The sequence below is a fragment of the Pelophylax lessonae genome (genome assembly GCF_965119305.1).
Source record: "Pelophylax lessonae genome assembly, chromosome: 2".
NCBI lineage: Eukaryota > Metazoa > Chordata > Amphibia > Anura > Ranidae > Pelophylax > Pelophylax lessonae.
In genome coordinates, this window is record NC_138769.1 from 561,164,312 (window position 1) to 561,192,024 (window position 27,713).

At 40.0% G+C, this 27,713-nt stretch overlaps 1 protein-coding gene across 1 annotated transcript in view; it reads right to left on the minus strand.

Moving 5' to 3' along the window:
• The window catches only part of SLC39A5 (solute carrier family 39 member 5), a 97,115-nt gene that overhangs the window by 63,760 nt on the left and 5,642 nt on the right, over positions 1-27,713 (minus strand). Inside the window, exons 2-4 of the mRNA XM_082245469.1 lie at positions 19,043-19,321; positions 11,318-11,481; positions 8,840-9,020 (exon numbers count right to left, since the gene is read on the minus strand). Coding sequence (XP_082101595.1) covers positions 8,840-9,020; positions 11,318-11,481; positions 19,043-19,321 — 624 coding nt within the window. The remainder of the gene's footprint in view (positions 1-8,839; positions 9,021-11,317; positions 11,482-19,042; positions 19,322-27,713) is intronic.

The following is a 27,713-nucleotide window of genomic DNA, read 5'->3' on the forward strand; positions in this document are numbered from 1 at the left end:
TGTTGGCTGATTTAGTCAGTCCGATCAAAGATAAAAGAAGAGGCTGGTTTGGTCAGTTTGATTAAACTGAAAATAGCTCTTAAGATTGGGATTTTGTTTTAGGGGTAATTAAAAAGGTCATGCTCCCATACACCAAAGACATGCTAGTAGGTAAATTAGTCTTATGTGTATGTATGAATGTAAGTTGGGGACCTATGTGGATGTATACATATATGTAAAGCACTGCTTCAATTGATGGTGCTATATAAGTAACTGAAATAAATGTAGCATTTGTAGATGAATTATTTATTGAGTTTGGGTCAGATAAACCATATTTTGATTGTTTTATTTTATTTTACTTTTTTATCATATGGCTGAACTAACTAATACTAGTGGAGGCGTTTTGGATTTCCAGTAGAGAGCTAAGTGACTTTGCAATATTGGCTAAAGGGATGATTAAAGCAACCCTGTCAGGGTGAAATAAAATCCAGAAGACATGTCCCTGTTAGGCCTCTTGCACACAGGAGTAAAAAACACTCTGTTTTGACTGATTTGAAATTATATGCATTATCCTCTATGGAACAATGCACACAGCTGCAGCGATGAGTATAGAGCCGTAAATCAAAAATAGAAAATTTTACATTTGAGTGCAGTAATTTACACGCATATGCATGTTTATACATCTATAAGCATGTTTACACAAGTATAAATGAGTATATTGCAACACTGGCAATGAAGAACTTTACTCGTCTATATGCATACGCACCTTTACACACCTATACTCAACGTTTCTCAAGATCTTTACACACAGTTTTTTTTAGGCTGCAATCATACATGTTCGCAGATGGAATTCCGCCCCACAATTTCAAATGGCTGCAAAACGTGGGACGGAATGTCTAATGGCACCCCAATCGCGCTGCGATTTTGCCACGATTATTGGCTCTCAAAAGCTGTGTACTAACGATCAAATTATATTACAATCGATTCAAAAGTGGTATTTTTTATATGATTTTCTGATTGTGTGTACGGGCCTTTAAACAGCTGTCTAAAAGAAGACTTCTCTTACTTTGGGGAGATCTTCGTTCACTTCTATTTGTGTCTGGAAACACAACTCCCCATTGGCCAAAAACAACACCTTACTTCTAATGGCCCCCCAATTGCACAGCGGTTTTGCCTCGATTTTCGCATGGTAAATCGCACTTAAATTGCAATGCGGGACTCCTGTCACTCAAAAAGGAACCTGAGCTTCCTTTGGGCAACAGCACCATGCGTTGCAATTTGCCGCGATTGCGGTGTGATTTTTCCGCGTGAAAATCTCAGCAAATCACGGCGCGATTGAGGTGCCATTAGAAGTAATGGCATTGCAATTGCGTCCCACATTTTGCAGCCATTTGAAATCGCTGAGCGGATTAACGATGATGTAGCCTTACACAAGGACTTTCTGTCCACAAGTTCCGAAGTAAACATCAGTAAATACTGACACCTGTGTGCAAGGGGCTTAATAGAAGAACTTTTATACCTCTCTGGTGACCCATGTCTTCCACATTCCCTTTGTTTAAATGCTGCTGGAAAGGGAATGGTCAAGGTGTTGTCTTTGTCCAATGGGGAGTTGTGTCTTCACACGCAATAAGAAGTGAATGAAGATCTCCTCCAAATTAAGAGAAGTCCTCTCTTAGACAGCTGTCTTAAGACCCGTACACACAATCAGAAAAACATGAGAAAAAAACGCCTTTGAAGCGATTGCACAATAATCTGATCATTAGTACACAGCTTTCGGAAGCCGGTCATGACACTTCATGCAAAATTTTCGGATGAGACAAGCACGAAATTTTTTCTTGTACAATATAAGAATCAGGTCCTACAAATTTTCTCTAATCAGTTCAGTTGTCATCCGAAAAATACAATACAAATACAATGCAATATATTACATCACTTCTGCATTTTAATTCTGTCATACGAGAATTTTCGTAAGTTTAGGAACCTCTTAATTTTCGATATGAGACTAGCAAGCAAACGGATGATCATTCGTCCGATAATCTCATCGTGTGTACCAGGCATAAGGAATAAGTATTCCCATTGGATGATTTTACATCCATTTCTGATCCAGTGGTAACTTATATTTTTGATTTCCCCTAACTTTTTGTCTTGATGACAATGGTCACCAGCACAAATAGAGATAGAGAACTCAGACAGAAAAAAAAAATCCCCAGAGAGGTTTTAAAACATTTGCTACTCTTTCCAAAATTAAGAAATGGCTTTAGATAAACATTGCGATATTTAAAAAAATGGAGATTGAAATAGATAAGATACTAGTTATCACAGCTTGGAATGGCAGCAAGGATGGGAAATGTCATCATAATGGGGGGCTTTAATTATCTAGATATAGACTGGGCAGAAGGAACATCTAAGGCTCGGCAGTTCCTAAATGTTTTGCAAGACAATTTCATGGGTCAGATGGTGAACGAACCCACAAGAAACAATGCGGTACTAGACCTACTGATTTACTAACAATACAGACCTAATCATGGATGTAGAAATATGGGGCAACTTAGGAAACAGTGACTATAGGTTTCAGTATAAATCATAGAAATAGGAAACACAAGGGTAATATAAGGACACTGAATTTCAAAAGAGCCAACTTCCCTAAACTGCGCTCTTTGCTAGACGATATAAAATGGGATAGAATCCTAGGAACAAAGAACACAGAGGGAAAATGGGAGTGCTTCAAGAACATACTAAATAAAGGGATTGGCCAGTGCATTCCAAAGGGGAATAAGTTTAAAAGAGCTAAAATAAACCCTGGGTGGCTAAACTCCAAAATAAAATGGCATATTAAAACTAAAGAAAAGGCCTTCAAAAAATACAAGGCTGAGGGGTGATTGGCAGCATTCCAACATTACAAAGAGTGCAATAAGAAATGTAAAGGCGAAATCAAGGCGGCTATAATAAAACACGAAAGGCACATAATGGAAGAGAGTAAAAAAAAAAAACCCCAAGAAATTCTTTAAGTATATAAATAGTAAGAAAGCAAGACCAGAACACATTGGCCCCATAAAAGATGACAAAGGGAATCTGGCCACAGAGGACAGAGAGAAGGCAAAAGTGCTAAATAAATTCTTCTCTTCAGTCTTCACAAAATAATTGGGGGTGCTACATTAACCCAGCTTGTAATGTTAAAATAAATAATACACCAGACCGGATTGCTTGCATCTGAGGGTCCTTAAAGAACTCAGCCAGGTGATAGCCAGACCATTGCTCTTGATCTTTATGGATAGTCTTCTGACAGGAATGGTGCCAGCTGATTGGAAAAAAGCAAACGTGGTACCAATATCTAAAAAAGGCCTGAGATATATCCCAGGGAAATATAGCCTGGTTAGCCTAACATCAGTAGTCTGCAAGATTTTGGAGGAAATGATAAGGGACTATATACAAGACGTTAGTAATGAAAATGGTATTATTAGTAGCAATCAGCATGGATTCATGAAAAATCATTCTTGCCAGACCAATCTATTAACCTTCTATGAAGAAGTGAGTTGCCATCTAGATAAAGGAAGGCCTCTGGATGTGCTGTATCTGGACTTTGCAAAGGCATTTGACACAGTTCCCCACAAACACTTACTGTACAAACTAAGGTACGTAGGTATGGACCATAAGGGTGAGTACCTGGATTGAAAACTGGCTCCAGGGGTGAGTCCAGAGAGTCGTGATAAATGGGGAGTACTCGGATTGGTCGGGTGTGGAAAGTGGAGTCCCCCATGGATCTGTCCAGGACCAATCCTGTTTAATTTATTCATAAACGACCTAGAGGATGGGAGATCTAGCACAATCTCAGTATTTGCGGACGATACTAAACTAAGCAGGCCAATATCTTCCATGCAGGACGTTAAAACCGTACAAGCAGACTTGAACAAAATAATGGGATGGGCAACTACATGGCAGATGAGGTTCAATCGTGAAAAATGTAAGGTAATGCACTTGGGTGCCAGAAATACGAACCCAAGTTACTCGCTAGGCGGTGATCCTCTGGGTGACTCTAAGATGGAAAAGGACCTGGGGGTCCTAGTGGACAACAGGCTTGGCAATGGCATGCAATGCCAAGCCCCTGCAAGCAAAGCCAATAGAATACTGGCATGTATAAAAAAGGGGATTCACTCCAGAGATAAAGCGATTATTCTCCCACTCTGGGCCGGCCACATCTTGAATATGCCATCCAGTTCTGGGCACCAGTCCTCAGAAAGGATGTGCTGGAACTGGAGCGAGTCCAGAGAAGGGCAACAAAGATAATTAGGGGAATGGAGCACATCAGCTATGAGGGAGACTACAAGGATTGAACTTATTCTCTCTGGAGAAATTTGAAATATGATATCAATGTACAAATACCGTACATTAATATCAATATGATATCAATGTACAAATACTGTACTGGTGACCTTAGCATAGGGAACAAACCTTTCAGAGAAAGGAAATCCAAAAAGACAAGTGGCCACTCACTAAAACTAGAATAAAAGCGGTTTAACCTTAAACTGCGTAAGGGGTTCTTTACTGTCAGAACAGTAAGAATGTGGAATTCTCTTCCACATGCAGTGGTATCAGCAGGGAGCATCGATAATTTCAAAAAACTATTATATGGGCACCTTAATCACTTCAATACAGTGCCCTCTTCCTGCACAGGCCAATTTTCAGCTTTCAGCGCTGTCACAATTTGAATGACAATTGCGCGGTCATGCTACACTGTACCCATGTGAAATTTTTATAATTTTTTTCACACAAATAGAGCTTTCTTTTGGTGGTATTTAATCACCACTGGGTTTTTTATTTCCTACTAAGAAAAGAGACAGAAAATTTTTAAAAAATAAAGTTTTTCTTATTTTCTGTCAGTAAATTTTGAAAATAAGTAATTTTTCTCCTTCACTGATGTGCGCTGATAAGGCGGCACTGATGGGCACTGATGAGGTGGCACTTATGGGTTCTGATGAGGAGGTACTAATATGCTGCATTGATGGGCACTGATAGGCGGCAATGATAAGCACTGATAGGTGGCACTGATGGGCACTGAAAGGCGGCACTGATGGGCACTGAGCGGTGGCACTGATGGTCAGCACTGATGGGCACTGATGGGCAGCACTGATGGGCACTTACGGGCAGCACTGATGGGCACTGACGGGCAGCACTGATGAGCACTGATGGGCTACACTGATGGGCACTGAAGGGCAGCATTGATGGACACTGATGGGCAGCACAGATGAGCAGGCACTGATGGGCACTGATTGTGGGCACTGTGGGCACTGATGGTGGGCACTGTGGGCACTGGTTTTTAACTTTTTCTGTAATCTGATTACCTGTCTTAGACTCCCCTTTGAGAAGGAGCCGCTGATCAGCTCTCCTCGCCACACACTCTGACAGTGTGAGGCGAGGAGAGACGATAAACGGCACTTCCTCATTTACATGTGACGGGCTGTGATTGGACACAGTCGATCACATAAGTAAAGAGCCACGTCATTGGCTCTTTACCAAGATCGGGGTCGTGCCGTGTCCTAGCAACACGTCGTGGCCACGATCGCCGCACTGCGAGCCCCCGCGGGCGCGCGAGAGTGGCCGTTCTGGGGTGCCGTCATATGATGTCATCCCAGAACGAGAGCCGCATTATTCCGCCGTCATTTGACGGTGGGCGGGCGGTAAGTGGTTATAGACCACCAACATACAGGGGTTTACAATGTATGGTTAACAGTAAATACACACATCATAGGTTAAACTGGATGGACTGGTGTCTTTTTTCAACCTCACTAACTATGTAACAATGTAACTAGTTATCTAGTGATCAATTTCCCAAGCCAGTATGATTTATAACTCAATTTGTTACAAGGCATCAAGGGAGGAAATCTTTTAGAGCAATTTATTGAAACTAATGTCATTTTTTACACCAATTACTGTTCTTTAAATCAGTGGTACAACTACTTATTGTGGTAAAGGTATCTAACCTGGACTACAGCTTTGGGCCCCTTTCACATGGGCTGTCTGACAGTTTTTCATGTAGACCTGATCGGACCTTGCACCATCCTCTAAGGACAGGGGACACGTCAGCTGACATCTGCCTATATATATTCAGATCCTGCTTGCAAAAACCAGAGGGATGGTGGTCCTATTTTCCATCCGTCTGATGGATCTGATTACATAGAATCTAATGAAAACAGACTGGCGGTCCATTTTCACCCGATTTCCCCATAGAGGAGAGCAGAACTGTGTCTGTCTCCGCTTTGCACAATGAACGAAGATGGACCTGACATCTGTCTGTTCAGCGGGGATCAGCGGAGTGATCCACTAAGCAAGGGCACCCGTGTGAAAGGGTACTTAAAAAAAAAAAAAAAAAAAACAAGCTACATCAAAAAAAAAAAAAAACACAGCAGGCTAAAGCAGCAATACCATTTCTGAGGCAAAGCATTAGCATTACATTGGGGAGAGACGTTCCTGGAACTAGCACTGCTGCCTATGTTTGGCCAATCAGCTGTCTGGGTAGACCCTCTTTAATGCATTAAAGATGATTAGGTGCCGGTTCACACTATAGCGATGTCAGACATCGCATGTGATTCGCACTGCACTGCTATGCAAATAACATGCGATGTCTGTGCAATGCAAACTCAGCCATGCAGATTGCATGGCTGAATTTGCATTGCATTTGGACCAAAGTCGCACAGGACACTTTTTTGGTCCGCACCAGAATTGGATTGCATGCGATCCGATTCCTGTCTGAACTAACAGTTCGCACTGCGATATGCAAATTAATCTGGGGGTGTCGTTAACTTTGTATTGACATTCCCAGCAGTTCACAAATGGCAGTGTGAACTGCCTGTGAATCGGGTGCGATGTGGAAACCCGCAGTGGGTTCGCAGGGTTCCCGCATCGCACCAATGTGAGCCGGCACTTAAGGGTAATCAGAACAGCACTATATCAGGGGTTTAAAAGGAAATGAACATGAGAAGTAGCAGCAGAAACAAAAAGCTCCCAGGTCATAAAATATTTTACTGCAGTTCAAAGTCTAAACAAGTAAATAAATCATTACAGCAAGAGACAGGACTACAGCTTTCTGTTAAAGGTTTTTCTTGCGTCAGATGTCACAGCTGTTTAATCTGCTATGGATTTTGTATTACTTTTGCTAACAATATCTGATATTCTGCTCTGTGATAGAGCCTGAATGTATGGAATGTGTACATAGCCTAGTGCATTAGGATGTGCACCCCAAAGCTCAAACATGCATGCCTTTCTCTGCAGCTGAGGCTGTATGGGACAGTGAATGAACAGGAAGTATTATGCTGAGTGGCTTCTTGTTCATTTACAAACTGAAGCATAGTAAACACAGTTCACTATACTTCAGTTATGAATGAACACAGTGAGTGAGTGTGTTTACTGTGTCCATTTAGAAAGGGAAGGGGTCAGTAAATTACATATTTACTAGCCACTTCCCCCGCTCTCCAAATTGAAACATCCACCGCAGCAGCCGGGAGGAGAGGGAAGCCAGCAGTACTGCCAGGTGGGGGAATTGGGGGGGTACAAAACAGGGGGAAGCCCGGGGCACTGGGGGGAATCAGCACTGCACATAGTCCTGATCCACCCTCCAAGGCCATTCCTATATGTTATAAAACTTAAAGAGGAACTTCACCCAAAAGGGAAAGTTCTGATCTTCCTCCACTTCCCCCCCTCCTCTTCAACTTTTGACAGACATATTATTTTTTTAATGGGGGGGGGTGAATGTTTTTTTTTTATATATGTTTCGCAGCCATCTTTACCACAGAGTGACAACTCTTTTACTAAACTGCAGGGTCAGCTGTCCGATCCAATTTTGCCCTAATATTTCATGTCCAACTTCCATGCGACTTCAATGAACAGAATCTGAATTTGATCCGACGATACCAGGCCCTTAAAGTCTGGAATGAATCTTGTGGGAGGAACCCCACGCCAAAATTGAAAAAAGAAAACAAACACAATATCCATGCCAGAACCTCATCTGAGCACGCAGCCTGGCAGGTCAGGAAAGCAGGAAGGGGGAACGAGTGAGCACCCCCCCCCCCTCCTGGACCATACCAGGCTACATGACTTTAACATGGGGATGTGAGTGTTGGATTGGCCCTGCCCCAAAGCACCTTGTCCCCATGTTGATGGTCCAGGAGGGGGGGGGCACTCGCTCTTCCCCCCTCTTCTAACCCGCTGGGCTGCATGCTCGGATAGGGGTCTGATATGGATCTTGGGGGAGGGACCCGGCCCCACCCCTCTTTTCTTTTTTTGCTGTGGTGTTCCCCTTTAAGATCCTCAGAGTACAAGTCTCATGCCACAAGTCGGATCAGTTAAGATGATGATTCGACTTTAATGATATTGAATGGGCTGCAAACGGACCAAAGTAGTGTAGGAAACTTTTTCACCGTCAGAATGACTTATGCCGGACCAGTTAATATTGCTCTCATAGGGAACCGTTGGTTTATACATATAATGTGACATGTGCTCCCAAAGTCTGAGCGTATGTCACACCAGTGTCACCCAAGCCTCAGGCACAACCAATTACTACTCACCGTTTCCAACAAAAATATAAAAGTGCGGAAATTTTTTAAAGTTTTGGGTTTACATTGACTTTAGTAGGAGAAACGTTATTTATACTTGCAATTCATTGCAGCAAATAATGCCATCTATATGGAATAGGTTAGTGCCAGGTCTGACGCTATTTCTATTCTGTCTTTATTTTGCTACAAATTATACATATGGAATTCTAACTACCTAGGAACAGAAAATGAATATCAGTTGGGTTAAAGTGTAACTTTTCTGGAGTTGAAGATAAAGCTAGCAGCAGCTGAAAGAACTGCTGGACGTGACTTACATCTTCGTGCTGGTGGGTGTTCTCGGACTCATGAAGGTGTAGCAGTTGATGCAGTATGTCGCTGTGTGACCACTCTCGGTGCTGTGAATTTACGTGATCCATTTTGCCGTCTGGCACTGTGGGTTTGCTGTGATCTGGCTCAGCCTTTGCAGCATGTTGCGTATTATGAGTTTTATCTGAGCTGGTGTTCACAGAAAAAAAGTGACAAAGTATACATTAGTCATACCAAAGTCAAAAGCAGTTCAAAATAGAAACAGTATAAATGTGGACTAGATGCCCATAATAATTATAAGGCTCCTTTCACACTTGTGCGACTTGTCCTGCCACTTGGGACTGCCAAGTGGCATGACAAGTCGTACCCCATAAGTTCCAATGAATACCATTCATATCTGTGCGACTTCAAGTCACAGCAACTTCAAAGTAGTCCCTGCACTACTTTGGTCCAACTTTGATGCGACCTGAGGTCTATGAAATGTGCAACCTTCTTTGTTGCTAATTATGCTGGGATCATATTTCAGCTCCGTTGCATTGCGGTAATGCTGGCATTAATGCAAATCACTTTAGCACATTTATTTTGAATGGCACCCCAATACATGAAAGATTTAGCACAACACACATTACATGCATTAGTACGTTATAGCGCCATTCTTTTTGGGTGACACCCCAGTGCACTGAGGCAGTGTCAATGTACATGTGTTGCAGTGCACTGTGCTGCCGAAAATGGTTCACGTCAATTGTTTTGGTGCATTGTCAACCCATTTAGTTAAATGGGCTGCCTTAACCACTTCTGGACCGGAAGGTTTTACCCTCTTAATGACCAGGCCATTTTTTGCCATTCGGCACTGCGTTACTTTAGCGGACAATTGCGCGGTCCCGTTACGCTGTAACCAAAATAAATGGATGTCCTTTTTTTCCCCACAAATAGAGCATTCTTTTGGTGGTATTTGATCACCTGTGCAATTTTTATTTTTTGCGCTATAAACAAGAAAAGAGCGACAATTCTGAAAAAAATATATATATATTTTTCACATTCTGTTATATAACATTCCCAATAAAAAAAAAAAAAGCAAAAATCAAATTTTTTCAATTTTGGGGCAATATTTATTCTACTACATATTTTTGATAAAAAAAATCCCAATAAGCGTATTTTGATTGGTTTGCGCAAAGGTTATCGCGTCTACAAACTAGGGGAAAGATTTATGTCATTTTTATTTATTTATTTTTACTAGTAATGGTGGCGATCAGTGATTTTTAGCAGGACTGCCACATAGCGGCGGACAGATCAGACACCTAACTGACATTTTTGACACTTTTGGGGGGACCAGTGACATTACTACAGTAATCAGTGCTAAAAATATGCACTGTTACTGTAATAATGACACTGAGAGGGAAGAGGTTGACCCACGGGTGATCAAAGGGCTAAGTGAGAGCCAAGGTGGTGTTTTCTAACTGTATGGGGGAGGGACTTGTGGAATCAACACAGAGACCTTTGATCCTAAAAAGGAAAACACAGGCGCTCTGTGTTCATTCCAGAAAGAACAACGGTCTGCTTTTGTTTACAACAGCAGACCGTTGTTCTCTCTCTATGGGGAGTGATCGCGGGTGCCCGGCGGCAGTCACAGCCGCCGGCCCCGTGGATCAGCTTCCCCGCTGCCTAATGCCCCAGGAGCGTTCCTGCGAACCGACGTACCCATACGTCGGTTCGTGCAGCCGAGCCGGCCTGCCGCAGGATATCTGTGGCGCAGGGTCGGCAAGTGGTTAATGAAATGTCCGATAACGCAATGCACCACTCCAAAAAGTTGTGGAATTATACCAAGTAATGTATTGAAGGCTATACTGTGTTTGCCCAATTCTTCTAGGCAATGTGTAACCTATTGAAAGTGACAATGAATGATGGTTTATTACTCTCAGAATTCTATAAATCTACAAACTTTTTTTCTGCTGTGACCTCACTTCCTGTTAGAGAGTGGCTACCTTCATTCTATATGGTCCCACTGTATGAGGAACGTAGCTATGCTGTCTTGCTCACTCCTGCCATGGACTATGAACTATGAGATCTGCAGGGTGCATAGAGCAGAACATAAGACTGCAACTAATATGCATTGTTCAAAGAAACGCAAGTGAGAGGGAAAAGGAGAGGTTCAGGAACTCATATAGGACATTATAAAGAGGCAGAAAAAAATAGTTAAAAACAGTTAAAAAACAATTTCTTTAAAAATAGATTACAAAGCTATTAAATATGTGTATGGATTATTTTTGAAGATAAAGGATACAATTCAGTGTCACTTCATTGTTTCTATCAATCTATCTATATCAAATATGTGTCCCCAAATACGTTCCTGCTCTATTAACTCTGTCAGTAATGATCCTTCCACAAACTCATCAGTTAGAAAGTCAGCAAACAAGAACATATATGTACATCAAGTACTTACTAACTATGCAGGATAGGTACAAAATAAAACAAATGGAAATGCTCACCTCATGTTATCATCCTCTACTCTCTCCTTTACCCCGGCAGTGGAAGAGACTGGTGAATGTTCATGGCTGGGGTGGAAATGTTTATGTCTATTTTCCTGGACATCAAGAATATCCAGGTGAGAGACATGATCATGTCCCAGCTCTGTATGCTGGATCTGTACAACCTGCAGGGAAATAGTAAATCCAGTTATTGATTGATTAACGATGTGCTTGGCCCATACAAAGTAGTTCAAGTGAACCACCATTCTAACCACATATATACCTTCCACTGAAGTGGCATTGTCCAGAGAAGCCTACCCATTAGAGTTGATTTACTAAGGCTGGCCATAAATTTATCGAGCAGGGAAAATCCAAAAGGCGCTTGTACAGAAGTCAATTGGTAGATTGACTTCTCACAACCTTCCTGCCCATACATGGATCTAAATTTGGCTTGTTCCTGCTGAACCGGCTGAATTCCAATCCATGTATGGTAGTGGACAAATTGAATCTTAGTGAATACAACTGAGCTGTGTTTATTTTGATTATAAAATCGTGTGTGGGAAATTAAAGGAGTTGTAAAGTATACCTCCCAACTTTTTTAAATGGGAACGAGGGACACCTATTAGCAAAAGTATGTAGCCACAGGACATACACCTTGCCACACCCCCTTATAGGAGAATTATAAAAAAAAAAAAAAAAAAAAAGATTAGTTAAACGTACATGTATTTTTTTTAACCACCCCTATTCCTTTATACCGCCTTTTGAAATTTACAAATGCAGCAATTTAGAAATTGGATTAAAAGTTTAGCACTTTAAAACACTTTTTAAAAGATAGTGAATTTTTATACAAATATATGGATCGCACCAAAATGAGGGACAGATAAGGTGGAAAGAGGGACATTGTTCCGAATCAGGGACAGTCCCTTGAAATCAGGGACAGTTGGGAGTTATGGCAAAGTCAGAAGGTTTTTTATCTTATTGCATTCTGTGAGTTGACAGCTTTATTATTTTAATTATATTTTTTGATAAATCTGTTGGATAATGCACTAGGCCAGTGCACTCTCTTTTCTTTTTCTATTCTCATAACAACATTATTTTGAAAAGTGAATGTACATTTTGCAACTTCATTATTCACCTGCTATGGAAATAGTCTCTACTCATTTAGTAAATCAACTCAATCATGTCTTTTTAATTGCAGAAAGTAAAGCTACAGAATGAAAGTTGCAGCAGCAATACTAACAACATATACACAGCTGTGAGCTAATCATGAACAGTACCACCGCAATACACCCGCAGCGCTTTATACACTTTTCCTATGAGATTTGTCTGTTCTGCTAAATATGACTTCTCGCTGGTGACTGAAAGTATCAAGTGAGTTCAGATGAAAACTGCAGTATCAATTTCCACACTAGCCTGATCTCTGCAAGTTCATAGTGACTGCAGAAGACTACTCTTACCCTAGTAGCATGCTTGAACTTATTTTTAAAACATATTATACAACATTTTCAAAAATATAAGATAACTTTAACTACTAAAAAAAAAACCTTAAACATATTAAAACAAAATATGAGAAAAAAGGTTTACTTTTACATTATAAGCCTTAAAGGCTAAGTTTACCTTTTTTTTTTTTTTTTCTAAAATCCAGCTCCCCTATGTACCAATATACTAATAATGTACCTTGGTTACAGAAACATAAAAGCTTTCTTTGTTTTTAGAACAAGGCCTTAACTTAGCCCCTACTGTGTTCATAGTAAACTTCATGACTTCCTGGTATGTAGATTGGGGATGGGAGAGCCAGTAAGACACAGAAAGGGGTTACCAGCTGACCTCATTAGCACCAGAGATGTATAGTAACTAAGTAGAACTACTTCACTACTGTACTTAAAGCGGAGTTCCGGGCACAAAAACGATATTTTTTTTTTGTGCCCCTCCGCTAGTTCGAGATCACCTGAAAAGGAATTGGATAGTTATTTTTTTTTTTGTTTACTTACCTTTTAATTGAAGATCGTAAATGCTCACCTCAGAGTACTTCCTCCCTCGGAGCCGCGGCTCACCCCGTCACTTCCTGTCTCGCTATGATTCCTGGGAGCTGAACGTCATCGCTCCCAGGAATCAATGCGACGGCACCGGCCCCGCTCGTCACTTCCGGGCGATGCCGCATTCCCCTGCTAAACAGCTTCTGGGCATGCCCAGAAGCTGTTTAGGAATGCGGCGCCGCACCGGAAGTGACGAGAGGGGCCGGTGCAGGCGCATTCTGGGACAAGAAGACGCGGAAGAAGACACAGAAGAGGACCGCGCCGGCTTCAGCTGCCCACAAGAGAGATGGAAACGCTGTGGAAGAAATTTTATAAGTAAGTATTTCTTCTAAAAGGTAAGTGCGAACCGGGACAGATCAGAGGCTAGCCATTGTGGAATGTGCTAGCCCTGACTGTCCCGGGAGTATGTTTATTAAAAAATGACTTCTGTGCCCGGAACTCCGCTTTAAGTACCGAAAGGCGGTATCTGTACTTTCCTGGAGTATAATTTTTTTCTCCTACTTCCACTTTTACTTCACTACATTTTTTCGATGAATTCAATACTTCTACTCCGATATTTTTTTTTTGTGCTGCATAGTTACTCGTTACAAATATAAAAATTACCACTGCCAGAACAGTAGATGGCAGGTTTCATGAAGTTCAAAAAAATGTGTATAATGTCATGTGTAAATCAGCGCATATGAAAATAAATGCTACTGTATGTATAAATAAAATGGTCTACATATCTGCTGTTAAGGGGAAAGAGAACCTCCCCCAACCAAGGAGAGTCACAAGCGTACATAGACCTTTTTTCTGGTAAGAGGCTGATTTTGCTTTTTTCACTGGAAGTTGAGAGCACAGGTTTTGCAGTTTTGTTTCACTGGAAGAGTCTATTTGGATATTATTTTGCACTTCCCTTCATCCGCCGGCTAAGGGGGAAATCCACAGGGTGGTGGGAGTCTGCACCTACATATTATTTGGAATAGCACCTGTTTGATTCCTGCACCTTTGAAAATATATTCATCTTGTTTTGTCATATATATATATATATATATATATATATATATATATATATATATATATATATATATATATATATATATATATATGGTATTATGGCATTATAGATATGGACTTTTTATTGACTTTGATTTCATACACTCTTCCTTTATTTAATTATTGGAATATATTGCTGTATATCACATTGGTTTATATAAGATTTCGCACACCAATAAGCTGTGGATAAAAAAAAAAACATACAGGGAAGAGAAGGAGGGATGCTTTAAAGGGGGAAGGGAGGGACATACTTTATCTGTTTTTGTTTACAAAAAGTTACAGCCAAAGGAATTGTGATTGTCCTTTAGGTTAATCATTTGAAATAATAAAAAACAATAGGATGTTCAAACTTTTGACTTATTTCTTTAATAACTACATAACACAGTACTTGTACTTTTACTTTCAGTACTTGAGTAGCAATTTTTTTTAAAAAACTACTGGTACTTTTACTTTCATTGCTTGAGTAGCAAAATTAAAAAAAAAAAACTACTTGCAATACTTAAGTACAAAAAAGGTTGAATACTTTAGTACTTCTACTCAAGTCACTTTTTGATAGAGCACTTCCACTTCTACTCAAGTCACTTTTTGATCGAGCACTTGTACTTTTACTCATGTATGGGTTTCGAGTACTTTATACAAGTGTGATTAACACACACACCCTGCACTCATCAACTAGGTTTGTATGGCATCTCTCCATGTGTGCATTTGCCTGCCTTGTCAATGCAAGCTGCCACAGATGCTATGTTTGCAAGGCATTCTCAGCATCTCTCCAGACAGGCCCAGGCTGCATACTAAACCCTCTGGGGTCAGGAAGTCATAAAGTTTTCTATGAACACAGCAGGGGCTAAGGTAAGGCCTTGTTCTAAAAACCAAAGAAAGCTTTTATTTTTCTGCAACCAAGGTACATTAATGGTATTTTGGTACATATGGCATACCTTACAACTTTTTTAAATGGAGACGAGGGACACCTATTAGCAAAAATATGTAATCATAGGACACCCTCCTTCCACGCCGCCTTAAAGGAAATTATGCAAAAAAAAATGATTGGTTAAACCCACAAGTACTTTTTTTTACCCCTACTATTTCTTTATACTGGTTTTTGAAGTTTACAAATGCAGCAATTTAGATATTGGATGAAAGGTTTAGCCGTGGGAATTTTTTTCAAAGATAAAAAGTGCATTTTATATACAACTATATAGATCAGACCAAAATGAGGATAAATGAGGATTAAAGAGGGACACATTTCTGTTATCTGGTTTATGTAAAAGGTTTTGTAAAACACTGAATGATAAATATGTAAAGAAATTGCAATTTAATGAAGGAAGTATCGCAAGGACCAAGGCTTTTTGTGTGATGTTCATTCAATGATAGATAGATAGATAGATAGATAGATAGATAGATAGATAGATAGATAGATAGATAGATAGATAGATAGATAGATAGATAGATAGATAGATAGATAGATAGATAGATAGATAGATAGATAGATAGATAGATAGATAGATAGATAGATAGATAGATAGATAGATAGATAGATAGATAGATAGATAGATAGATAGATAGATAGATAGATAGATAGATACTGATAATTAAAAAATACTTGAAAGTAGTACAAGTACTTAAAGTCGTATTAAACCTAAAAGCAAACATTGTTTATATTGCAGCTTACTATTTCTTAGATGTGATGGCTGCATTCGATTTTAGGCCTCATGCACACAGGGCATTTGCTTTTCTCCTTATATTGCGAGAACCCCTAGCGAGAAAAAAGCTGTTTAAAAATGTACCTTATGCCACATATTGCACACGCGTTCAGAAGTGTCAAGCGTTTGAGCATAAATGGATTCAACTAGCCAGAATACAAATTTATTCTGGCCATTGGAATGCATTACTCTCAAATGCGCCAAAACGCACCTAACGTTTAGACGCATTTACATGCATTTAGGTCAAAAACTCTCCTGAAAGCTCTGGTGATGGGGTGTTTTTTTCCAGCCTGTAAACACTCCTCATTTATTACGTATATAAATGTTTGTGTGGGAATGGACATATAGTCTAACATAGGAGTACTTTTACAGGCTGAAAAAAAACCCTCAGCCTGGGTTCACACTACTGCGATGTTGGAACCAGCGCAATTGTAGTGCGGGTTCCCGCATCGCATCTTCCCCACAGGCAGTTCACACTGCCCTCTGCGAACAGTGCCAACTGTGAATTTTGAACAGGATTTTAGTACGGGAAAAAAAAAACTTTCCTGCACCATTTTTGTGTGAATGGCATGCAAATTCAGCCATACAAACTGTATGGCTGAATTCGCATTGCACAGACATCGCATGTATCTGCATAGCAATGCGGTGCGAATCACATGCGATGTCTGTGTTCACAGTAGTGTGAACCCAGGCTCCAATGCTGCAGTGCTTTTTAAGCCTAGTGTGCATGAGGCCTTAGATTTTTTTATGTTATTTTCACCTGGTGATCCTGCCTGTTAATTTGTTTTTCGTTCAATTGTATATTATTGAAAAGGTAGAATAACAAAGCAAAAAACTACATTGTATCATATCTTGCATAAACAGTAAAACAAGAAACAGAAACCGGCCTAACACGCCTCAAGAAATGTACAAATTATGAAGTATACTAGTAAGGCACTGGTATTCAATATTATTACAACCTTAGTAGGTAAAGTTATAGCGAACATACATTGCACTCGATGCGTATGTATTGTAAAATAAAGAGATAGGAAGAATCAGAAAAGTGAGAGAGCGGAAAAATGGAGAGAGGGAAAAAGAGAGAAGAGGATACATAGAAGAAAAAAGAAGGAAAAACCAATAGAATATACCATCATAGTAAACTTTCAAACTTCAGTACAAGTATAAATTCCTAAAATGGAGGAGTCTCTGGGAACCTAGCAACCCACAAGCACCAGTTATTTGAGAATTGAGATATAGAGTTGGAAGAAACTTCTCGTACATGTATTGGGTTTTCACCCTTTGGATCACGTCTGTTAGATTGGGGGCATTGGATTTCCACAGGGAGGTAATATTCAATCTTGCCGCTATAAGGATATGTGCGACTAAACACCTATATTGGATGGGTATGGTTTACATTTTGAGGTTAAGTAAAGCTAAGTCCGGTTCTGGAGGAGAGATAACACCAGTGACAGAGGCTATCAAGGAGAATACGGATTTCCAAAAGCTCTGTAAGCTCCTGCAATCCCACAATAGACGAAGTAGCGAACCATTTGCCCCACAGCTTCGCCAACAGGACTTAGAATAGTCCGTTAGTTTGTTTTTCAACAGAACAAGCTGTTCCGCAGATGTGGCAGTTAGAGTGGAGAGACAAACCATTTAACAAAGACAGGGGGGCATACAATGATCAGCTTTCATTTATTTATGGAAAAATTTTATCTCAAAATGTCCAAAACTGCTTGCTGTAACTGCTTAAAAAGTGTTATCTGGAATGTGACTTCAGTTTGTTAGTGAATCTAAATTTGCTCGTCCATCTAACACTCCCATCAAAATGACAATTTTTCTGTCCAAAAGTGTTTCTGTTGCTCCTTCATCTAGAGTTGGGGCTCTATAATACAGGAGGTGTGTTACTGGCCAGATCACCAAGTGGAAATGGAGGGAAAAAGGCCTGAAAAAAGAAAACGAATACTGCCACCACATCTAATGGTTGGTAAACTGCAATATATTAATCCTTTGGTTTTTGGATTAATAACGCTTTAAATGTAGTTATAAAGCAACCCATTTCCCTGAAAGATATAAGTACAGAAAGGTAAAGCATTTAATACAGATGTGGGAGGTTCAGTAACCTATACCATCCAGATTTAAGTCTGCTGCGCCCAAATCAGTGAGAAAATGAATTCTGATTGGTTGCTCTAGATTTGTGGGCTAAGTAACTTGTTCCTTGCTTAGCTAAATAAGTCCAGTAGTACTCCAAAAGATCTTCTATATTGTAAACCTTCAAATCTCTAGTAAATTATCTCACACCTGTACACTGTGTGCCATCTTGAATCAAAAAGCTGCAGTAAAACAAAAAAATTAAACATATAACATTTTACCATGCACTGTAATAAACAGTTTGACCTTATGTTGTTGATGTAAGCTGGCCATACACCAGTAGAATTTAGTTCAAACATTCTTACAGAAACTATAGGCAAAACTATTTTTTCAATTTGGATAGAGTAAGGGAGGTTTATAACCCCTGTAAGGTTTATTTTTGCCATATGTGTCCCCTTGGAGAGAATAACCTTAATTTCCTGTCCCATGACCCAAACAGTGAAGTGAAAGGAAAATCCCTCTAAATTAAGGAAATCTCTTGGGGCCCCCCAGGTCACCAGTACTAGTGTCCCCATTGGAAGATTGCCCCTCTTTTACTTTTCTGAGGACAACCCACAATTTGGGATTTTCTTTTACTTTTTTTACTCTCAATGATAATGGTAAACTGGACAAATAGAGGGGGTGAATCTCCCTAACACTATAAAAACCTGACAGGTGTTCTAATCCATCTCCACTTTATACAAAACGAAAAAAAAAAAGTTTGGCCTTTAGTTATACTTTAACTTGTCCCTACAAGTTAAATTAAAACATGCATTTTCCATTCATGTGTGTTATTTATTTTTGCCCCGATGTCAGTATTTCATTTTTCTATATATGTATATTATATTTTACATTGAGTCAGTCACCTGTACTTTTCCAAGCCCAATATTTTTCAGTAAATCTGTGAGCCCGTGGTAAGTCAATGTGTTATTTTCACCATACAACTGAAAGAGCTGCTGAAGATAGTACCCTTGTTCCTTCTCAGCCTCCTCCAGAGAGGTGATATTGTTCAAAAGGCCTTGTTTAGAGGGTTCTTGTTTGCTTGAAGTGACATTCTGATAGTGTAACTTGTCCTGACATGCAAAGGGGGTGCAGAATATCCAGAGGATGGAAGCAAGCACAAGCCAGACCCTATGGAAAAGCATCTAAAAACAGAAAAAAAAAATAACAATAACTTAAAGGGAATAAATAATGTTTTCTTTTTATATCACAATCATTTTATGATCAGAACTTAAAAAAAATAACATTTAAAATGGTACTTTTTTTTGCCAGGTAAATATTACATGCTGTATGTTGAATATTTATATAATGGCTGATCGGTGTATGTCTACAGTTGTTGTACCAAAAAAAAGCAAAAAAAAAAAGCAGCTAAATGACTCAGAGGAGTAGAGGAATCAATTACACCTTAGGCTGCTAACTAGCATGTTGACAGTCCTGGGCTTTCTTATTTAAAAGCCTACCATGCTTTCCAATGTGCCATTCATTTAATTAAATAATAAATGTTTATTTGATAACAGTATCATTTTCTGAGAGCAAAAAGGAGGCTTCCATTGCTGACTTCTACATCTGAAAACATTAGTGTTAATTCTATCTGATTCAATCATCTGTAAAAAAATAGAGATCAGAAGGTCTGACTTGACTTGTTTAACAGGTTAGCGACCCACTGTTTTGAACCCAGAGGCAAGTCATTAACATAAAACAAGTTTTGCCAATCATGGGCTCTAATGTCACTTTGATTAATTGTCTGTCATGCTTGAGGCATACTTTTTACTGATTCAGGCAATCCTGAAGCCAAAGATAGCCAAGCAACTAGCATGCTTAGATAAAAGTCTGCTCTGGTAGCCCCCAAAGATCTCTAATTACAGGATTTATTTATTACAGGTACTTATATAGCACTGTCAATTTACACAATGCTATATATATATATATATATATATATATATATATATATATATATATATATATTGTACATTCACATCAGTCCTGCCCTCAAGGAACTTACAATCTAGCTTACATTCATACATACACATTCTAGGGCCAATTTAGTCAGGAGCCAATTAACCTACCAGCATGTCTTTGGGGTGTGAGAGGAAACCAGAGTACCCAAGGGAAATTCACACAGGCACATAAAAAATATACACTTCATGCAGGTAGTGGCATGGTTGGGATTCAAACTGACCACCTTAGTGCTGCTTTGTGGAAGTACTAACCATTTAATCACTGATTTTATACAGATAATAAAAACAAGATCTGCAAACAGCCATTAAGGAATGTAAAAAATGTATCAAGTTTGCAAATGTTAGACAGGAAAATTAAAACAAAAAAAAACTAAAAACTATTATAAAGAGAGCACTAAACACATCTCCATAGTGAAAATAGATAGCCGTAATAAACCCCCTGCAGAGGTTCCACGCTCAGCAGGGAGATTGATCACTTTTATTTTTAATGCCACCAAAAAAGACAATTGCCCCCTGCTGTGCTGGTGGGGATGCGGTGAAGTAGGCCACCTTATGCATATCTTCTGGTCTTATAAGCATCTGACCAGCTTCTGGATTAAAATATTTAGTATAATCTCTGATATTGCAGGGGTCCTCACCTTGCCCTCTCCGGCACTGGTGATACCTAACTTGGGAATTTAATTATAGTTACATAGTAGGTGAGGTTGAATAAAGACAATAGTCCATCCAGTTCAACCTGTGTAGGTGTGTGTGACTGTAATCATCTAACATAGCCTTTAATCTCCTGATCCTTGAGATGCAAGTCTAAGAGTCTTTTGAAAGTCACCATACTACCCGCAGAAACCACCTCTTGTGGTAGACAATTCCACAATCTTGTAGCCCTAACAGTAAAGAACCCCCCACGTTGCCTGAGGTTAAAACGCTTCTCCTCTAATCGCATTGTATGTCCTTGAGTCCTCATGCAATTCCTTCGAATGAACAGCTTTTTTTCTAAGCTTAGATCCCCATTAAGATATTTATAAATTGCTATCATGTCCCCTCTCAGACGTCTCTTCTCCAGGGAGAATAAATCGAGCGATTGCAGCCGCTCTTCATAGTTAAGGTCCTCCAACCCCCTAATCAGTTTAGTTGCCCTTCTCTGGACTTTCTCCAGCTCCAACACATCCCTCCTGAGGACTGGTGACCAGAACTGGACAGAATACTCCAGATGCGGTCGGACCAGAGTTTTATAAAGTGGAAGGATTATAGTCTTATCTCTGGAATACATCCCTGCAATACATCCCATTTCCACTTGATTGTCGTAAAATAGTAACCCATATCCTCCTGGCCGCTAGAAGCCTTATAACAAGAAAATGGAAGTAGAATATTGCACCTAATGTATCGGAGGTTCTGGCTATAGTGAAGGTGAATCATTCTTATGAAAAGCTGTTGGCATATAAAAATTGAGGTACCATATATGCTTATTTAACAGATACTGGAGTCTGTGGACTGCTTGGAGTTTGTACCACTAATGTTGTGTCCTTTTCTATTGAATACTTTTGTATATTATGAAAGAATAACTTGCAGATTAAAGATGACCTATTGCTGACCGCTTCTCTCCTATTTTTCCTTCTTTCTCTTATTTTTCCTTCTCTCCCTCTTTCTCTCTTTCTTTCTTATTGTTTGTCTTGTACATTGTCTCCCCATTTTTCATTTCATCTTTTCTAATTACTATGTTACTTGCATTGTGTGGAGTCGTCGCGTCTACCTTGGCACACCCTTTGGGGAAATTATTTGTGAAACTAGGCTTTTGTTTAGTTGTATAGTATGGTATTGCTGAAATTGCATCTAGGCTGGTGGTGCTGCCTCTCCCCCTCTGGGCACAATTGTTGTTCCCGGTGGGGTGTCCGGGGGGGGGGGGGTTGCGCCATGGTACCCAGCTTACCGTTATTGTATTATTCACACGCCGGTTTACAGATGATCCTCACTAACACTGGACTTATACAAATGTTTTTCGTTGGCCCTCTATTAATGCAAAGTGTATTATCACTGTATTAACAATGTTGTATTTATTTTTCTTGTTACTAAAAAATAATAAAAAACTATTGAAATTAAAAAAGACAATTGCCCATCCATGGAAATCCCATACATTAAACTTCTCTGAAGTTCTTTACTGACTAAATGGATCTATGAAATATGAGATAATATTGGCTATTTCATCTAATACATAGGTAAAATTCCTGAAGATCTGGTCCTCTTCATTCTCAAGTTCTTAACCTGACCTGAGAGCACTAACTCTTTGAACTGCTACTATACTTGTCCGGTCCTTGGGGGGAGGGTGGGGGTTAATTTACCTGCTTAACCTCCATCTTTCCTCCCCTTTACCCCCCCCCCCCCCCATTTATTTTCCTCTTTGTTTTCTTCCTTTCTGTTTCTGACCACCTTACTTTACTACTCTGTCCTCTAAACTCCCACAGCCCATTAAGCCCTGGAAATGCCATAATGATAATAACAAAAACTGGAAGGACACTTCTCAATTATATTTCCATTTTTTTTATTCCTTTGATTGAAAATTTTTGTGTGCCACATATCACTTCCACTTCAATAGGTCTGTAATTGATAACTAATTTAACACACCTTGTGTTTCTTTTTACATTCTTGTTATGAGAGAACCTGTTCTGTGGCCTTTACCCCCCCTTTTTGTAATTATATTGAAAACCTAATAAAAACAATTGAACAAGAAACAAGAAAAGCCATTTTAGTACAGCAGTAATCTAACATCTCAAGACTAGGCTACAGTGGACAAATATTTCATATGACAAAATATCAGGTGTGGGGATTAAGCCCCTGTCTCCATTAACATGGGGACATGTTGCCATGCAAGGGTGGGGGAGCCTTTTTTTGTTTGCTTTTTTCAGGGCAGCACAGTGGCCAAGTGGTTAGCACTTCCATCCAGCAGCACCAGGGTCAGAGTTTGCATGTTCTCACTGTGCCTGCGTGGGTTTCCTCTGGAAACTCTGGTTTCCTCTCACATTCCAAAGACATGCTGGTAGATTAACTGGCTCCTGTCTAAGCTGGTATAAATAAATAAAGTGACAGTACACATTTTTGTAAACAATGTGTACTGTTCCTTTAAAAAAAGAAAACAAAAAAAACATCACAGTGTGGAGTCTTCCTAAAAATTTAAAAAGCTCTCATCTAGGTATGCAGCTTGGGTGTCCAGGAAAGGGGGGGGGGCAGCGAGCATGCAGCCCCTCTCTCCTGAACCATACCATACCACATGCCCTCAGCATTAACAGGGTATCTTACAAGAAGGGCGGCCAAGCCTCCCCCTCTTTGCAAATCACCTTGTTTTCAAACTAATCTGGAAAAGGGCCTCATCCTTGTCATTCACCAGGACCCAACAATATTTTCTGCTCTCATCGCAAATGACAAATTTCTGGACAGCTCCAGGGAAGCTGGGTGACCAAATTAGGTCAATGACGTCACTTAGGATTCCCGGCCATTTTCTTTACAAATAAAAACAACCTGACCGATGTTACAAACATCACCTAAAGGTTTGGGTGTGTGAACTGGGCAAACATGGCCAATTTGTTTGCCTGTTCGCCAAAAAAGTAAATAGGCTGGTCTCAAGGCAAACTCATATTCAACTCAAACTTGATCCATATAAATAAATTATAGGGTTTGGCAACCAGAATGCTTCAACCATCTAAGTCCCATAATGCTGTGGTAAAAATATGCATATTCCCACTAAAAAAACCCATACAGGCATTCAGGAGCTAGCAATATTGCCTCATGAATGCCTTCGGCTGCACCAGTACCTTTCTCTGAAAAGTGATCCACTTTTTCAGAAAACAATGCAGGTGAAAACTAATGGCTGGTACACACTATCTTTTTTTTTTTTTTTCATTCAACCCAGCGAGTTAGTAGAGTGATCTCCCCACTAAGCTATTGCATTTTGACAGGGGAACTAAACACCTCGGTCAGCGCTCATAGCCATTTTCTGCCAGCGCTGATCAGATGCCAATCGGATGCTGGTTTTCCAGCATGCCCTTTCAGCTGGCTTCTGTTGGACAGGCTGGTGTACGCACAGCCAAATATCGACCTTTATCAGCCCATTCAAAAGAAACCGGCTGATGGGGCTTAAGCCTAAGTAAAACTGGCCGTAGATGGATTGAAATTAGGCTGGTTCATCAGGGGAAGACTGAATTTCGATCCATGTGTAGCCATTCCTGTTCAACAAAAGTTGATTGTTTTGTCTTTGACTTCCTCACTTATTGAACTGCCTGGCTTTCTCCGTTCAATATTATGTATACGCTAATATTTTAGCATTTTTTAGTATTTTTACAAATATTTGTTAGCTCTTCTGGCTTGCGATTTTTTTTCAGGTTGATGGGTTTGTATTTTAATTATTAAGAAATTTTATTTTGAAATAAATGTTTTTATTTTAGGAATTTTTTATTTATTGGGTTATGTTAGCCTTAATGTAAGAATTCTTTTTCTGTGTTTCCTTATTGGATGATCTCCCTTTTGGGGTTTCACAAGTAGGATCTTTTTTAAATTATGTATTAAGTTGTACTTAATTACGGCTAGAAGCAAGCTGCTTTATATATATATTGTGTTTCCACATAGTATGCGCTTGCGTTCTACCAAGTTGACCCCTGAGTAGGGTGTCCTTTATATATATATATATTTTTTTTTTACAGGTTAATTATTGCCCAGATTAAAATAGCACCTTTTGTATGTTTTTATTTACTATTATGGCTTCTGGAATGTTCGTTTTCCGGTTTGCGTTCCATTTGGTTGCTCTTGCGGCTCATGGGGTCCAGTTCCGGTTCCTGTGCTCGTTCTGATCGAGCTTGCCCATTTGTTACCGGTCTCTGTGCTTCCTGTGGAGCTGGCGTATTAAACTGATGTCCGACATTTGGCAGACCACTTTCCCCTGATGACCGGACGTATCGCGAAACATGTAGGTAGAGTCTGCCATCAGCCTGAACATCGCAAGCCGGAAGGAGCCTCCGCTTCACAACGGTTTTACTACTATCTTATCTGCATAGGGAAGAGTTTGTAAAGGATAAGTTCACCTTTGTAAAAAATAAAAAAATAAATGCACATCTTTTTGCAGGTAAAAAATGTGCATTTTTTAAATTTTTACTGCAAAGCATTACACCCGCAATCAGCACGCAGATCCCAGGTACAATGGAGGGCACTTGCAGACTGTCAGTGTATCTGTTTGCTCGAACAGGCAGGCATTACACACTGACAGGAAACATCAATAACCTACCTAGAGCACTTAACAGCGTCCTGGTAGTTCACTAAGAACTACAAACCGACAGCTGCAAAGGCTGTCGGTTCTTGTAGTTCTCACATTTACAGAACTCTGTGAATAAATGATGGGAGTAAGCCCCACATGGCCGTGTTTTTTTTTTTAATTGTGACAGCGAGTAATACATAGAGCTTATAGAACAAATTATATCAGTGTCATTGTAGAGAGAGTTCAGAATGTCCTAGATGTGGAGGTTCCTCTGTGGACCTTCTACATATGCTCTGGAAGTGCACCAAGCTGGTATGCTATTGGCAGGGTATTACTGTTACTGTTACCAATAATCAGGCTATTCAACCTCTGTTACATAACGACCCATTGGCAAGTGTACAAGGTTTCTTAGACGAGGAATTTTTTAATCCTCAAGCTCGGACCTCTTTCTCTAGGTTACTGTTTTTGGCCCGCAAATGTATTTTTATTAACATGGTTACCTTCGATCCCCTGTACTTTCGAGAAATGGCAAGAGCAAGTAAATTCTAATCTGCTGAAGGAATGACAAGTTCTGTTACATAAAGGTACCCTTCATAAATTTCAAAAGCTGTGTGATCCATGGTTACAGGTTTAGTCATTAATGTCTTTACAGATCTTTTAATGTTTATTTTTATTGTTGATGTATCTGTTCATTGATTGGCTAGTTTTGGTCAGATGGGAGGTGGAGTGCCACAGACATGTACTGGGTAAACATCGTATCAGAGTGTCATAACTGTATGCAGCATAAGGCAATAGCAGAGTTACTACTCTTAAAGCGGAGCTCCACCCAAAAGGGGAAGCTACGCTTGTCTGCTTCCTCCCCCATTTGGGGGGGAGGGGGAGTGGGTACCTGTTTGACAGGTACCCGCTCCCATTTTTGTCTCAGTTAGCCACGGCGCACGGAAACTGAAGTTTGAGCCCCCTCCTCCTTCACCCACAGCTGGCTCATTCGCGCATGCACAGTAGGGAACGGGCTGTGAAGCCACAGGACTTCACTACCGGTATCTCTTAATGGAGATGGTGGCGGCAGCACCCGATAGCCATTTGAAAAATCAGCTTGGGTGCCCACATCCCTTGATTCCTAGGTAAGTGCCCTAATATTAAAAGTCAGCAGCTACAGTATTTGTAGTTGCTGACTTTTATTTTTTTTATGAAGGAGCCTGGAGCTCCTCCATAAGTTTTGTACTTACAGCATACTGAAAATTGAGTATACGGTTTTGTATTGATTTGAGTTTCTAAACACGGAAAACTTAAAGCGGAGTTCCGGGCACAGAAATTTTTTTTTAATAAACATACCCCCGGGACAGTCAGGGCTAGTACATTCCACAATGGATAACCTCTGATCAGTCCCGGTTCGCACTTACCTGCAAGAAGAAATACTCACTTATAAAATTTCTTCCACAGCGTTGCCATCTCTCTTGTGGGCAGCTGAAGCCGGCGCGATCCTCTTCGGCGTCCTCTTCCGCGTCTTCTTCTCCCAGAATGCGCCTGCACCGGCCCCTCTCGTCACTTCCGGTGTGGCGCCGCATTCCTCCACAGCTTCTGGGCATGCCCAGAAGCTGTTTAACAGGGAATGCGGCATTGCCCCGGAAGTGACGAGCGGGCCCGGTGCATCGCATTGATTCCTGGGAGCGATGACGTTCAGCTCCCAGGAATCATCGCAAGACAGGAAGTGACGGCGGAGCCGCGGCGCAGAGGGAGGAAGTGAAGAATAGGTGAGTATCTTCTATCTAAAATTACAAGGTGAGTAAAAAAAAACAAAAAACCTAACTATCCAATTCCTTTTCAGGTTAAGAAGACCAAGCGGACGGGCACAAAAAGAAAAGGTTGTTTTTGTGCCCGGAACTCCGCTTTAATAACACTGTAACAATGACCCTTTTAGTTGTTATATTAAACTGTTTTTAGAAAGTTTAGCCTACTTATAGCCTTTATATAGTGCTAGAAAGCAAATATACAGTATTAATACGAGAGAAATGTATGACTATCAAAGTATATTGTGCTCTGTTTTGAATTTTTGTTCTATTTTTTTTTTTTTTGGAAAAAAAAAAAAATTGTGACAGCAAGTGCAGGGAGAAGAATCCCCATTCACTGTCACAATGGCAAATGGCTGCTGCAACAGTAACAGCTTACATGTTAAACCCTGAATATGGGTTACGAACATATTACGAATGTTGAAATTATTCTTTAATGCTTGGTCGCTCTGCAATAAGGATGCCCAGAATAAAAAAAAAAACTTTTTTATATTATGTATATTTTTTCTAATATTTATATAAAATATAAACTAGAAGTATACATGATAACATAAAC